Consider the following 15,721-nt stretch of genomic DNA (forward strand, 5'->3'; position numbering starts at 1 on the left):
TGCTAGGTTGGCAGGAGCAGGGACCGAGCAACAGGAGCTCGGCAAGTCCTAGGCTTGCCAGTGTGAGCCAGTGTGGTGTAGTGGTTAAGAGCGGTAGTCTCGTAATCTGGGGAACCGGGTTCGCGTCTCTGCTCCTCCACATGCAGCTGCTGGGTGACCTTGGGCCAGTCACACTTCTTTGAAGTCTCTCAGCCCCACTCACCTCACAGAGTGTTTGTTGTGGGGGAGGAAAGGAAAGGAGAATGTTAGCCGCTTTGAGACTCCTTAAAGGGAGTGAAAGATGGGATATCAAATCCAAACTCTTCTTCTTCTAGGCTCTGTGGTTTAACCCACAGCACCACCCGCGTCCCATAACTTCCATCTTACCAGCCTGCAAACCAATCAGGATGAAGCGCCCCAAATATTTTTCGGACCTTATTTTCCATACATTTCAGATGTAACGGTAAGTTGCACAACGGTCTGCGGAAGAACTTGCTGGGAGGCATCCCACCACAAACCAAAATGGAAAAAGGCAACTTTGGAAAGTCAGCTGTTCTAGTTGGTAGTCTCGTTTGTGAGTAAGGATTGCAGGGTTGGCCCTAGGTTCAAATTTCAGCTCAGCCATGAACTCAAATCTCATTTCCCAAATCTCATTTCCAGAATTCCAGTATTAAAATAAGCACACCTTCCTACATTTGCAAAGGATTTTATTGATATTCCTGGACTTCCCTTCTCTTTCCTGTCCTTTACAAAAAAAAATCCCGCATTCTGATTGCTTCAATCCAAGGAATATACGCAGATGTCCTAGTAAAGACAGTAGGCTTGTTCTGCACCTGGCACCCAACTGGCCCGAAGCTCACGACCCCATGGACTTCCCATGTCTCTCTCCCAGTTTGGCAAAGCAGTGGGCCACCCGAGTCTCCCTGAAAATAAAATATCATCCAAGAGTTGAAACATGTTCTTATGCTGGTGAGGGTTCAGTGGCAGACTTGAGTGTCGATCTAGATGAGATGCTAAATATTCATGAGTAAAAACTTCCACAGTTTTTCAAGATTATTAGCAATGTTATTAGCATCTCAAGATCACAGTGTTGGCTGCATGAGGTTAACTCTTCCTCTGTGCTACCCTCCTAGTTAAAAGCATCCACCCCAAATGTCTTTGCCCCACATGGCAAAACATAAAGGTATCCATTTGATACCTGTATGTATTGACCAGCGCAACAAATAGCAATAGGAGGTACAGGAGTAGAGTTAGGCCACAGTGTCCCAATGCCATAGTTCTGAAACACTCCCCAGCCCCTAGTATTCACCCTCTAAGAAACTATTGGAGATCCTATTCACAGATCTCCTTTGTCATACATACCTGGCTTGATCTTGAAACAGTCGTATTCTAAGTAGTGACATAATAGGGTTGCCATACTTCCAAAAGTGAAAATCTGGACACAACAGTACAGTGGTTCCTCAGGTTACACACGCTTCAGGTTACAGGCACTTCAGGATACAGACTCCACTAACCCAGAAATATTACCTCAGGTTAAGAACTTTGCTTCAGGATGAGAACAGAAATCGTGCAGTAGCGGCGCGGCAGCAGCGGGAGGCCCCATTGGCTAAAGTGGTACCTCAGGTTAAGAACAGTTTCATGTTAGGACCTCTGGAATGAATTAAGTTCTTAACCCGAGGTACCACTGTAGTGGCATTATAAGCTCTTAAATTTTTGGCTATTGAAGTTGCAAATTTTTCAAATCGACAGTGACAGGGAGATTTGTCTACTGATAGCACCTAAAAACAGATTTGTGTGGAAAGGCTCTGCATGAATAGCCCATTTCTGTACCTGGCAGGCAGCTGAAGACCTTGCTGTATCTTTCAGTCCAGCACAGAGCATTGATGTTTGGATTTTGCTTCCCCAGAACTTCTTGAGGTGGCATGTGTTGAAATCTATGACTGGCAACTTGGCCTGATTCAAAACCTCGGAGAGAGAGAAGTTTTCATCTTGTCCGCCTTCAGTGCATAAAACAGAAGAAGAGTAAGAACCAGAACATTTTTGGAACCTTGAAGATTAGCATTTTGTGACTTTGCATTACACTGGAAATGGTAAATACTTCGAATTTTCCATCGTCTACAGGTCCTTAAATTCTAAAGAAAATTACCGTATTTTTCGCTCTATAGGACGCACCTTGTTTTAGAGGGGGAGAACAAGAAAAAAATCTCCCCCTCTCTGTTCAGCGCCCCTTCAGCGAAGCGGCAGGAGAAACGGAGCCCCTTCCATTTCTCCTCCCGCTTGGCTGAAGGGGCGCTGTGCAGCTCTCCCTCTCTGCTGAAGCCAGGAGAGTCTTGTTCTCCCGGCTTCAGCGAAAGGAACCTGAAGCCTGCGGAACGCAGCGGGAACTTGTGCTGCGCTCCAAAGGCTTCAGGCGGCTATCCCTGAAGCCTGGGGAGTGAGAGGTCGGTGCGCACCGACCCCCCTCGCTCTCCAGGCTTCAGCGAAAGCAACGTGTAGCCTCCAGAGCGCAGATGGAACGCTCCCTCTGCGCTTCGGAGGCTTCACATTGCTATCGCTGAAGCCAAGGAGCCTGCATTCGCTCCATAGGACGCACACACATTCCCCCTTAATTTTTGGAGGGAGAAACGTGCGTCCTATAGAGTGAAAAATACGGTATCATGTCAGGGCTCAAACCTGTCTCAGAATAATGACACTTGTGTTTTTTAGTCCTAAGCATGTGTGGCTGATTTGGACTTCTCAGTTGTCAAGGAAATGCACTCTGCACATGTTTAGAAACTCTTTAACATATTCCAAGACTCAACTCAGCTACCAAAAACGGATTCCAGGGCCAAATTCTTCTAACTTTGCACAAATGAAGGCTGCAAAGCTATAGACACTTATTGAAAACAATGTAATTATTATTGGTGGCACACGACACTCTGAAATACCTCTCGTGCCCCCCCAGCCAGTCACCCAGCAGGAGTGTCCCGGACGGAGAAAACTGCCTCTTTTTGGCAGGCATGCATAATGGATAAACCTGTTGGCGGTAATCTCTTCCACTGGCTTGACCAAAGCAATGTCATACTCTAGCTCGTTTAGCTGAGGGTACTGAAAACGTTCATGCCGATAAATTCGCTTCACCCGGTAGCTTCTTTCTGTGGATTCCGGGTAGTTAAGGTGATGCTTGCCGAGAAGAATTCGCCAGTTGGTGACATCTTCTTCCTGTCCCCTGAAAATGATGCACCGTAGGGTTGGGTGTGTTGTCTCACATGCCCCCCACCCCCATCTGCTTTTACCTGCCTTCATACATAATAATAATAATAATAATAATAATAATAATAATAATAATAATTTATTATTTGTACCCCGCCCATCTGGCTGGGTTTCCCCAGCCACTCTGGGCGGCTTCCACAGAGACCAAAAATACACTAAAATGTCACACATTAAAAACTTCCCTGAACAGGGCTGCCTTAAGATGTCTTCTGAATGTCAGGTAGTTGTTTATCGCTTTGACATCTGATGGGAGGGCGTTCCACAGGGCAGGCGCCACTACCGAGAAGGCCCTCTGCCTGGTTCCCTGTAGCTTTGCTTCTCGCAATGAGCGAACCGCCATAAGGCCCTTGGAGCTGGACCTCAGCGTCTGGGCAGAACGATGGGGGTGGAGACGCTCCTTCAGGTTTACTGGGCCGTGGCCCAGAATTAAGTCTAATTCTCCACTACCATCAATGAGCGAAACCGCACGGGCACTCAGAAAAAAATGTTCCCACAATAAGCTTCCAAGTATAGTTTTTCACTGGGGGACAAGTTAATAAAACCACTCTGTTTTCTACATGTAGAAAAAATCATATATGAACTATTACACCGGCCAACGCTTTTGCCACATGTGGAGGTGGACGTTATACTTAAGGGATAAACAACAGGCAGGAGGAAGGCTGTTTAAGTCTTTCCCCTGCCCACTGCTTCCCCCTCCTTTATCTCCTCTCCTCTAATGGCTTTCCCACAAGACAGGCTCAATGACCAGAAAGAAGCTTAGCCAGACAGAAAATAGGGGGAGAAAAAGTGATGGAGAAGAGAAAAGTTAGTGTGTGGATAATGTCATTATATAGTTTAGCCAGCAGGTGGCACTGTACTTAATTGTCTTTGGGTGGGGTTAGGGGTTTCCTGTTGGTGTTCTGTACTTGTTTAACATTCTTCCTGACTGGTGAGTCCTCTAAGCATTGCATGACAGTAGGTACGCCCCACCTGCTTTATCGATTCCAAAAGGCATACCATTTTGCATGAGCCACCCACATTGTTTTGATCTGCCTCTACAAATTCACACACAGTAGATAACTTACTTCTGGAAGCAGTGGGCAGCAGTGAGAACCCAGTTTTTGTGAATGAGGGTGCCACCACAGACGTGGACGAATTTATCGCTTGGTTTAGAACGGACCTGGGAAGGAAAATGGAGGGAGAAAATGCAGAGCTGAATCACAGGAAGGAATTGGAAGTAGGGCAAAAGTAACCTCTGGAACAGCGGTTCCCCAACTTTCCCCTCCACAGTCCATTGGAAAACTGGTGAGGATATTGGGGAAACCCTTAATATTTTTTAGAAGCAATTGTAAATGGTCACAGGCAAGAGTTTGAGAACCCTGTTGCACAATATATCACATGTGAAATTGATTTTTAAAACAAGACATTCTTTTTTCCTACTCCGTACATAAAGCAAGTCGGGTATGTGAAGTCTTCCTGCATGGCAGTCTAGCTATTGAGCCAGGACTTTTTTCAGAATACTCCATTCCATTGCCCCCTTTTTCCTTTCCTGAGAGCCAGTGTGGTGTAGTGGTTAAGAGCGGTAGTCTCGTAATCTGGGGAACCGGGTTCACGTCTCTGCTCCTCCAGATGCATCTGCTGGGTGACCTTGGGCCAGTCACACTTCTCTGAAGTCTCTCAGCCCCACTCATCTCACAGAGTGTTTGTTGTGGGGGAGGAAGAGAAAGGAGATTGTTAGCCGCTTTGAGACTCCTTAAAGGGAGTGAAAGGCGGGATATCAAATCCAAACTCTTCTTCTTCTTCTTCCTTTCCTTTCCAGCTTCAACATTCAACCAAAATGTTGAGATAGCTGAGCATGCTCAATTTTCATTGGGTTGTTTTTGGTTCTCACCCCTAACCCCACCTTAGTTTTTCTTTTCTTTTCTTTTCTTTTCTTTTCTTTTCTTTTCTTTTCTTTTCTTTTCTTTTCTTTTCTTTTGCAAACTTTGGTATTCCCCTGCTGATAGGTCCCCATGGTGCAAAGATGATACAGTTTTCCCTACATGACAACTGGCACTTGGAGAATTCGGAGCACTCTTAGTACATAGGGCAAGTGTGACCTGCAACAAAATATTGCAGTGTAAAGTACAATTTGCTGTGGTGGAGATTAAAGAAGGAAGAAACAGATACAGTGGTACCTCAGGTTACATATGCTTCAGGTTACGTACGCTTCAGGTTACAGACTCCGCTAAACCAGAAATATTACCTCCGGTTAAGAACTTTGCTTCAGGATGAGAACAGAAATCGTGCTCTGGCGGCGCGATGGCAGCGGGGGGCCCCATTAGCTAAAGTGGTGCTTCAGGTTAAGAACAGTTTCAGGTTAAGAATGGACCTCCGGAACGAATTAAGTACTTAACCCGAAGTACCACTGTACAGTAGTACCGTACCTTGGAAATCAAACAGCTTAGTTCCCAAACGTTTTGTCTCCCGAACGTCACAAACCCGGAAGTGACTGTTCTGGTTTGCGAACTGTTTTTGGAAGCCAAACGTCCAACGGGGCTTCCACAGCTTCTGATTGGCTGCAGGAGGTTCCTGCAGCCAAGCAGAAGCTGCACTTTGGTTTTCGAATGTTTTGGAGGTTGAATGGACTTCTGGAATGGATTCCGTTTGACTTCCAAGGTACGACTGTACAAAGAAACCAGTAATTCATGACCACGCCACCCTGGGAACAAAACAATGGGCAGCTAGCCACTCATCTCCCAGCCATGCTGAACAGGGTAGTAATAAAACTGGCTGAACCTATAAACAGAAAAGTGTCAAGCAAATTTAGAAAGGGCCTTTGCTGATTTGAACTTAGTTTCTGGTTGGAACTACTTCTGGTTGGACCTAGCTTCTGAATAGACAGGTTGCAGACCTCTCTTGTAGACTCCAAGCCCTCCTCCAAATTTTGTACGTGCCCAAGGTTTGAGAATCACTGAAACATTTTGTACCTGTAAGGAGACTTGCCACGGCCAAGAATGAGGCCTTGCTTCATTGCCGGCAATAATCTTAGCAAATATGTTTGGTTGGAAATACGCAACACCGCAGTTTTTAGGCCAGTCTGAAATGCAAAAGAAAAAATAATGGGGTCATACAAAAAAGCAAGAGGGATATTTAAACCAGTTATAGATTTATGATAGATAGATAGATAGATAGATAGATAGATAGATAGATAGATAGATGATAGATAGATGATAGATAGATAGATAGATAGATAGATAGATAGATAGATAGATAGATAGATATAGATAGATGATAGATAGATGATAGATAGATAGATAGATAGATAGATAGATAGATAGATAGATAGATGATAGATAGATGATAGATAGATAGATAGATGATAGAGAGATGATAGAGAGATAGATGATAGATATTCACAGATAGATAGATAGATAGATAGAAAAATAGATAGATAGATGATAGATAGATAGACAGACAAATACATAGATAGATAGATGATAGATAGATAGATAGATGATAGAGAGATGATATAGATAGATAGATAGATAGATAGATAGATAGATAGATGATAGATATTCACTGTTCCCAACTGCGCAGAGTCTTTTTTGTGTACAGAGGGGTCTTTTCAGTACAGTACAATGAATGGATGTGTGTGCAGGGATAATAATAATATTTGTATGCCACTCATATTTCCCCAACCACTCTGAGTGGCTCCCGACAGAATATTAGAAACATGATAAAGTAAGAATGACCGTGGTCCTTTCCACATGCGTTAGATGGTCTGAAAAGTGCTGCAAGTCCTTTTGAGATCACCCCTCCATGTATCTAATATATGTAGTGCCCCGATCTTTCCCTCCATACATTTAGCAAAAGCGTGAAAGAGGCTTCTACATAAGCCACATGTGGAAGCCCCTCAAATACACACAGCAATTGGGTGGAGCCAAAGGGTACAATCCTACGCCGTTCCACCTTCTTTATTGATGCCAAGACCCTCCAAGTGTCCCTATTTTCCAGGGACAGTCACAGATTTGCGTAAGCCATCACAGTTTCTGATTTGATCCCAGAATGTCCCACTGTTCCTTAGGACGTCCCTATTTTCATCAGAGAAATGTCGGAACCTCTTTTGACCCACCTCCAAAAATTCACGCCCAGGGGTGGGTCTGAAGTTGCTTATTCACATATTGCACTAAAGTAATGACCACAATGTTTCATTGCCCATGAAATAAAGGACTTACGATATACCCTTTCTCATTTACGATAACAAAGCAATATGCCAATATACACACAACACATAACAAATCCAATAAAAATCACCACCAAAAAATCATCGCAAAAATAATAATAATTGTGAATGATTTGTTTCTGAAAGGTATGAAATATTTTATCATGCTCAGTTTGGGGTTGCCCATTGCTGAAGTAACATTTGATGGTGGTGAGAATTGTTAGCAGACCCCTATAGCCCTCACAGAGTTAACTGTTTTCAAAGTGCCCTGGGAATACAGATTGATTGTTAAAACATTCCTTATGCATATCCCGACCTTTTTCTGTGTCTATCTGCAGAAAGAAATTGAGTATGTGTTGGAGGTGTGAAATCTCCCATCTTTTCCAGTGGAATCCCATGCATGTCTACTTCAAAGTAAGCTGTGGTAAGTATTATAGGATAGCATCCTTTATCTTAATGTCACCAAAAGTTCCTCTTGCTTAATTGCTCTGCGAAAGCTTTCTGTTAAAGGTACAAGAGCGAGACTAGGAACAAAACATGGCAATCTTGTTCATAATTTGCACAATGGTAAAAATAAACTGAACTAGATGATGCAACGTTCTGACTCCGTATAAGCAAGTTTCCTGTGCTCCTATGTAATTACCGCGACCAAGAAATGACAAAACAAAATAAAAAAATTCCTTCCAGTAGCACCTTAAAGACCAACTGAGTTAGTTCTAGGTATGAGCTTTCGTGTGCATGCACACTTCTTCAGATACACTGAAACAGAAGTCACCGGACCTTTCTATATAGTGAGAAGGTGGGGAGGGGTATTACTCAGAAGGGTGGTGGGAATGGGTGATTGGCAGATAGCTGCGATGAGCCTGTTGACGACTCTTAACGACTGCAATAGGTCTAACAGGAAAAAGCAAGGGGTGAGAAGGTGAAAAATGGCTTTGTCATGTATAATGAGATAAGAATCCAATGTCTTTATTCAAACCAGGTCTCTCCATAGTTTTAAGTTTGGTGATAAGTTGCAATTCAGCAGCTTCTCTTTCCAGTCTATTTCTGAAATTCCTTTGTAATAGAACAGCTACTTTGAGATCTTGTATAGAATGTCCTGGGAGATTGAAGTGTTCTCCTACTGGTTTTTCTGTCTTGTGGTTCCTGATGTCGGATTTATGTCCATTTATTCTTTGGCGTAAGGTCTGGCCTGTTTGTCCAATATAGAGAGCTGAAGGACACTGTTGGCATTTTATGGCATACACAATGTTAGACGATGAGCAATTAAATAGTCCCGAGATGGTATGTGTGATGTTGTTGGGGCCAGTAATGGTGTTGTCCGGGTGTATGTGGCAGCAAAGTTGGCATCTGGGTTTATTGCAGGCTCTGGTGCCAGTGTCCGTGTTAAGTCTGGTTATAGTATTATTGTGGGTTAGGAGTTGTTTAAGATTGGGGGGCTGTCTGGAGGCAATGAAAGGTCTTCCTCCCAGAGCTTGAGAAAGAGAACTGTCATTGTCCAGGAGAGGTTGTAGATCTCTGATGATGCGTTGTACTGTTTTAACTTGGGAGCTGTATGTGATGACTAGAGGTGTTCTGTTATTTTCTTTTTTGGGTCTGTCTTGCAGCAAGTTCTCTCTGGGTATCAGTCTGGCTCTGTTGATCTGTTGTCTAACTTCATCTGCTGGGTATTTTAGTTCTAAAAAGGTTTGCTGTAGATCTCTTAGGTGAGAGTCTCTGTCTGTAGAATTGGAGCAGATGCGGCTGTAACGTAGTGCCTGGCTATATACAATGGACTGTTTGGTATGTTTGGGATGGTAGCTAGAGGCATGTAGATATGTTTGTCGGTCAGTTGGTTTACGGTATAAGGTGGTGTCTATGCGCCCATCCTGTATTTTTATAGTAGTGTCCAAAAAATGTATTTCTTGCATAGATTGATTCATTGTTAGGTTGATGGTGGGGTGAAAATCATTGAATTTCTGGTGGAAGGTGTCCAGGGTCTGTTGACCATGTGTCCAGATGATAAAAATATCATCAATGTATCGCAGGTACAAGAGAGGTTTGAGTGGGTAGGAGTTTAGGAAACGTTGTTCTAAATCCGCCATGAAGATGTTGGCATACTGTGGGGCCATGCGGGTGCCCATTGCTGTGCCGCTGATCTGAAGGAACAGGTCATCACCGAATTTGAAGTTGTTGTGGGTAAGGACAAATTGGCAGAGTTTGGTAGCAAAGTCCGCTGTGGTTTTATCTGAAATGGTATTCCTTATAGCTTGTAAACCATCGTTGTGTGGGATATTGGTATACAGAGATTCCACATCCATAGTAGCTAGTATAGTATTGTTGGGAAGATTATTTAAAGATTGTATTTTCCTCAGAAAATCTGTGGTGTCACGTACATAGCTGGGAGCACTGATGGCATATGGTTTCAGAACAGAGTCCATATAACCGGAGACACCCACTGTAATAGTGCCAATACCTGAAATGATGGGGCGTCTCCGGTTACAGTGGGTGTCTCCGGTTATATGGACTCTGTTCTGAAACCATATGCCATCAGTGCTCCCAGCTATGTACGTGACACCACAGATTTTCTGAGGAAAATACAATCTTTAAATAATCTTCCCAACAATACTATACTAGCTACTATGGATGTGGAATCTCTGTATACCAATATCCCACACAACGATGGTTTACAAGCTATAAGGAATACCATTTCAGATAAAACCACAGCGGACTTTGCTACCAAACTCTGCCAATTTGTCCTTACCCACAACAACTTCAAATTCGGTGATGACCTGTTCCTTCAGATCAGCGGCACAGCAATGGGCACCCGCATGGCCCCACAGTATGCCAACATCTTCATGGCGGATTTAGAACAACGTTTCCTAAACTCCTACCCACTCAAACCTCTCTTGTACCTGCGATACATTGATGATATTTTTATCATCTGGACACATGGTCAACAGACCCTGGACACCTTCCACCAGAAATTCAATGATTTTCACCCCACCATCAACCTAACAATGAATCAATCTATGCAAGAAATACATTTTTTGGACACTACTATAAAAATACAGGATGGGCGCATAGACACCACCTTATACCGTAAACCAACTGACCGACAAACATATCTACATGCCTCTAGCTACCATCCCAAACATACCAAACAGTCCATTGTATATAGCCAGGCACTACGTTACAGCCGCATCTGCTCCAATTCTACAGACAGAGACTCTCACCTAAGAGATCTACAGCAAACCTTTTTAGAACTAAAATACCCAGCAGATGAAGTTAGACAACAGATCAACAGAGCCAGACTGATACCCAGAGAGAACTTGCTGCAAGACAGACCCAAAAAAGAAAATAACAGAACACCTCTAGTCATCACATACAGCTCCCAAGTTAAAACAGTACAACGCATCATCAGAGATCTACAACCTCTCCTGGACAATGACAGTTCTCTTTCTCAAGCTCTGGGAGGAAGACCTTTCATTGCCTCCAGACAGCCCCCCAATCTTAAACAACTCCTAACCCACAATAATACTATAACCAGACTTAACACGGACACTGGCACCAGAGCCTGCAATAAACCCAGATGCCAACTTTGCTGCCACATACACCCGGACAACACCATTACTGGCCCCAACAACATCACACATACCATCTCGGGACTATTTAATTGCTCATCGTCTAACATTGTGTATGCCATAAAATGCCAACAGTGTCCTTCAGCTCTCTATATTGGACAAACAGGCCAGACCTTACGCCAAAGAATAAATGGACATAAATCCGACATCAGGAACCACAAGACAGAAAAACCAGTAGGAGAACACTTCAATCTCCCAGGACATTCTATACAAGATCTCAAAGTAGCTGTTCTATTACAAAGGAATTTCAGAAATAGACTGGAAAGAGAAGCTGCTGAATTGCAACTTATCACCAAACTTAAAACTATGGAGAGATCTGGTTTGAATAAAGACATTGGATTCTTATCTCATTATACATGACAAAGCCATTTTTCACCTTCTCACCCCTTGCTTTTTCCTGTTAGACCTATTGCAGTCGTTAAGAGTCGTCAACAGGCTCATCGCAGCTATCTGCCAATCACCCATTCCCACCACCCTTCTGAGTAATACCCCTCCCCACCTTCTCACTATATAGAAAGGTCCGGTGACTTCTGTTTCAGTGTATCTGAAGAAGTGTGCATGCACACGAAAGCTCATACCTAGAACTAACTCAGTTGGTCTTTAAGGTGCTACTGGAAGGAATTTTTTTATTTTGTTTTGACCATGGCAGACCAACACGGCTACCTATCTGTAACAAGAAATGACAATCCCATCTTACCTAAATCCAGGCGTCTGGGAAGAAATACCGCCTGTGTCAAAGACACCTTGGCCAAGGAAAGCACAGAAAGCCAAGCAAAGAATCTGTCCAAAATCATTGCCAAAAGAAAAGAAAAAAAGACTTGATCCAGCAATTGTGCAAAGGGAAACTGAGTTTGCATGTGAACAGGATGGCTGGGTCCAGTGTGAGAGAAGAGGGGACTGCTGCTCGTTGTTGCTGTCACTGTTAATGCACTCAGACAAAGCACAGAGGATCAAAACAATGAGGTCTAGATGCTTCTGCATGGACGCGACACTCCTTTCTATGGCTGGCCGCAAGAGAGCCGTTCTCATCAGCAATTTTACACCAAAAGGCCCAAACAAGTCAGGTAGCAGCTGCTGCAAGATATGGGGTATGCACAGAAGGATTGCCAACTGACCAGGAAAAGAAATTAGTCAAGTCAACACTTGACCGTAACTCCCACAAGCAGACGTGAATGCAGAGATAATGTTGCTACTTTCTTTATTGGCTCGGCTCTTGCGCTTTTAAGAGCAGATTAATCTGCCCTCATTAGCAGAAGGAAGCTGTTCACTGACTCCAGATAACACTCATCTTCCTGCAGTGAGAAGCTCCAGCTTGCTACTGCCTGGGCATTGGGTTGCAGTTAAAGGCAGAAGAGCCAAAGCTGAGTTTAAAGTTGGCAACCCTAAGTGTACGAGGTCAGTCATATGCAAGGGAGAAAATGATAGGATTTATTGCAGGGATTTTGGAATTAGAGGGGGAGGATGATCAAGAAAATGTCATTGACACTTTCCCTGTTAAGACAGGGGACAAGCTTTTTTCATAGATTAAAATGGGAGGAGGGGGATCACGCCCACTAGTTCTGCCTCTAATCTCCATACCTTTATCTGAATGTCAGAACGAGCCTCTGTATATGCAATTACATGCGCATAGGCTCTGCATGAGCATCCATGGCTGCAGTGAGGAACCCTGCAAAATTCAGCACCCTAATTGCAGGGGTGGATCTAAACGCTGGGGGGAAAACATGCTATAAATAAGTCAGAAATTAGATGGTTTTAACGAAAGAAAAAAATTCCTATGGGAAATGTCGTTTTAAACTATTCCTGCTCTCTGGCGCCATCTGGTGTTGAATGCTTAAAGCACATTCATTTTGTTGTTTCTTTATTAATGTAGCTGAGAGCCTGTGTGCATACAACTTATGTGCATATTCAGGATCTGTTCCCACACTCATGGGATTGGGACGAGGACAGCTGGTACAATTCCAAGCCCCTTTGCACCGTGGGCATAACCAGAATTTATGTTGGTGGGTGGGCAGGCTTCATGTTAGGTATATTTCAAAAAGTAAAAACCAGGACACCCTGAAAGTTGCTTGGCTGTTTTTAGACAAACACCAAAAAGACACAGAACTTCCATTTGTTATTTCTTATTCATTTAGGGGGCAACTACCCCCATGCCCCTCCTTGGCTATGTCCATGCTTTGCGCACATTGAGCCTCCTGCACACTGTTCCTGAAGGAATAAAAAGGGACTGTGTCTAATTTCCTATAGCCACATTCAGTGAATATGGGAGGAAGGAGCACAATCCCCAAACAGTTCAGTTGATGGTGCTTAAAGGCTTTCTTCAAACCTTCCTGCTGAATGTGGGAAGGTCAGGAGTAGCAAAGAGGGGCTGGGTCAGTCAGGGCAGAGCTGCTGTACTCAGACTGGGGAAAGCTCTTTGTGCAACTCAAAAGCTTGCACATTGCATTTTCAACAATGCTTGGTTCAAGGTGTCTTCTTTTTTACTCACCGTTTGAATCTTGCTCCAGTGGACCAAAACAACTACAGTGGTACCTTGGTTTAAGAACAGCTTAGTTTATGAACAAACTTGGATTAAGAACGCTCCAAACCCAGAAGTAGGTGTTTTCCTTTGTGAACTTTGCCTTGGAAGCAGAACATGTTTCGTTTCCTGTTGAGTGTGTTCCATTTGTAAACTGAGTCCCCCGTTGCTATGGGAAAGCACGCCTTGGTTTAAAAACGCTTTGGTTTAAGGACAGACTTTTGGAACGGATTAAGTTCGTAAACCAAGGTACCACTGTATTTGGAACTATGGAACATTATACAGTGGTACCTCAGGTTAAGTAAGAACAGAGGTCCGTTCTTAACCTGAAACTGTTCTTAACCTGAAGCACCACTTTAGCTAATGGGGCCTCCTGCTGCTGCCGCACCGCCAGAGCACGATTTCTGTTCTCATCCTGAAGCAAAGTTCTTAACCTGAAGCACTATTTCTGGGTTAGCGGAGTCTGTAACCTGAAGCATATGTAACCTGAGGTACCATTGTAGGTCACTTGCTAGAAATTCATGACTGTTCACCAGGTGAACACTAGGTGGCGTGAAGAAGCTTCTTCATATTTCTATGAAGGCGGTAAAGCCAATTTAATGCACTGGCAGCTCTTGACCCAGATTCGTTAAATTACACTGCCTCTAACTGCATCAAGTGTTCGTGTGTAGAGGGAAGGAGGAGGGCTGGTTGCTGGGTGGAGAAGAGCCAGCCTGATTATGCAGCTGAAGAGGCTGCCGTGAAATTGCTGGCAAGCTACAAAGGGTAGCTTCATTTTCTTATTGCCTATGATTTGCACAGGGAGTTTTTCTTCATTTCTGTCTTGAAATGCTAGTGTTATTTCAAACATTGTTGAAGGCGGAGCATGCTCTGTGATTTATTAGGAGTCCAATAAGCAGACAGGTGACATCTGCTTAGCTCACATATTAGACATGGGATTAATGCATCTAAGACCCGCAAGCTGCAGCTCAGGATTCTGCAACCTCCATCCATCCTTTTTCTGCGTGTGAGTTTTGAAAGGTTGGGAAATAACGACAAAGTGCAGCATATAGACTTCTTCTAACTGGTTGAGCTGGGCCTACGATGGGACATGGTATCTTAAGGGTGACAAAACACCCCATCAGTAAAAATGGGTGAAGATACAGTGGTACCTCGGGTTAAGAACTTAATTCGTTTTGGAGGTCCGTTCTTAACCTGAAACTGTTCTTAACCTGAAGCACCACTTTAGCTAATGGAGCCTCCCGCTGCTGCCGTGCCGCCGCCGTGCGATTTCCTTTTCTCATCCTGAAGCAAAGTTCTTAACCCAAGGTACTATTTCTGGGTTAGCGGAGTCTGTAACCTGAAGCGTATGTAACCCGAGGTACCACTGTATGCAGTGGGATCAAGTTATTCAGCAGTGCTCTGATGTGGTGACGGCTTCACAAATCTATGCATATTAAAAGCCAGTTCCTAATATTGTCTGGTGACTAAGAAAGAGAATCCTGGGTCAGGATTCACGCAGATGAACATTCTCGAAAAGTTTCTATAGTTCAAAGTAAATGGGCTGGATGGGAAGACTCTGCCACACACACTCACACATGCCTAGAAGGAAAACTAAAGCGCTGTACAGCATTGCAGTCAGAGCACAATCTTCCACAACAACCATGAGTCTCAGAATCAACTCTCAGGGGCCTCGCCAAGGATGTCTGCAAGATGTCAGCATGTACAGGTTTCAAATCCCTATAATATGCCCAGCTCCTTTGTACACATTGGTCACAATTTTGAAAGCGATCAAACTCCGAGGTCAGGTTATATGAGGGAGTTATCCCAATTTTACCCTAAAACAAGCCTGTGAGATAGGTTAGGCAGAGAGAGAATGTCAAGCCTAATGGAGCAACCCAGTGACTTTCAAAAACGTGAGCAGGGAGTTGCATGTTTTCTCCACAGCACAAATATACTTTAACAACTGCATCACATTAGCAGTGGCAGTGGCAGCTGATGGGAATTATGCTTTAGATCCCGATAGGTCTTCCCGCCAATGCGGCAGCTCCTCTGCACGGACCTTGCTGTGCCTCTGCAAAGGCCCACCATGACAGGTGATGCAGAAGGAAACCCACTATAGTGCCAGAGGATCAGTATCAGCTGATCCACATGGCTTCCGAGATCTGCCCTACTGGGCAAGTGACAAGA

At 43.9% G+C, this 15,721-nt stretch overlaps 1 protein-coding gene across 1 annotated transcript; it reads right to left on the reverse strand.

Annotated features, from left to right (window-relative positions):
* Positions 1-714: 714 nt before the first annotated feature.
* On the reverse strand, positions 715-11,926 carry LOC309341610 (chymotrypsin-like elastase family member 1). Its single transcript, XM_081861333.1, has 6 exons — positions 11,735-11,926; positions 6,180-6,289; positions 4,296-4,390; positions 2,907-3,187; positions 1,810-1,976; positions 715-902 (listed from the first exon to the last, which is right to left on the reverse strand). Exons 1-6 carry the CDS (start codon positions 11,892-11,894, stop codon positions 726-728), a joined length of 990 nt encoding a protein of 329 aa, XP_081717459.1. The 5' UTR covers positions 11,895-11,926; the 3' UTR covers positions 715-725.
* Positions 11,927-15,721: the final 3,795 nt, after the last annotated feature.

This window comes from Podarcis erhardii (genome assembly GCF_964252035.2).
Source record: "Podarcis erhardii genome assembly, chromosome: 5".
Lineage (NCBI taxonomy): Eukaryota > Metazoa > Chordata > Lepidosauria > Squamata > Lacertidae > Podarcis > Podarcis erhardii.

What these genes read in the sequence shown, in the direction of transcription:
- LOC309341610 (XM_081861333.1), bottom strand. Translation starts at nt 11,894, where the DNA reads ATGCAAACTCAGTTTCCCTTTGCACAATTGCTGGATCAAGTCTTTTTT. An exon ending in TCCCAGACGCCTGGATTTAG is followed by an intron (nt 6,290 to 11,734) that starts GTAAGATGGGAT and finishes TTTGCATTTCAG; the next exon opens with ACTGGCCTAAAAACTGCGGT. An exon ending in TGGCTGGGGGGGCACGAGAG is followed by an intron (nt 1,977 to 2,906) that starts GTATTTCAGAGT and finishes TATGCACTGAAG; the next exon opens with GCGGACAAGATGAAAACTTC.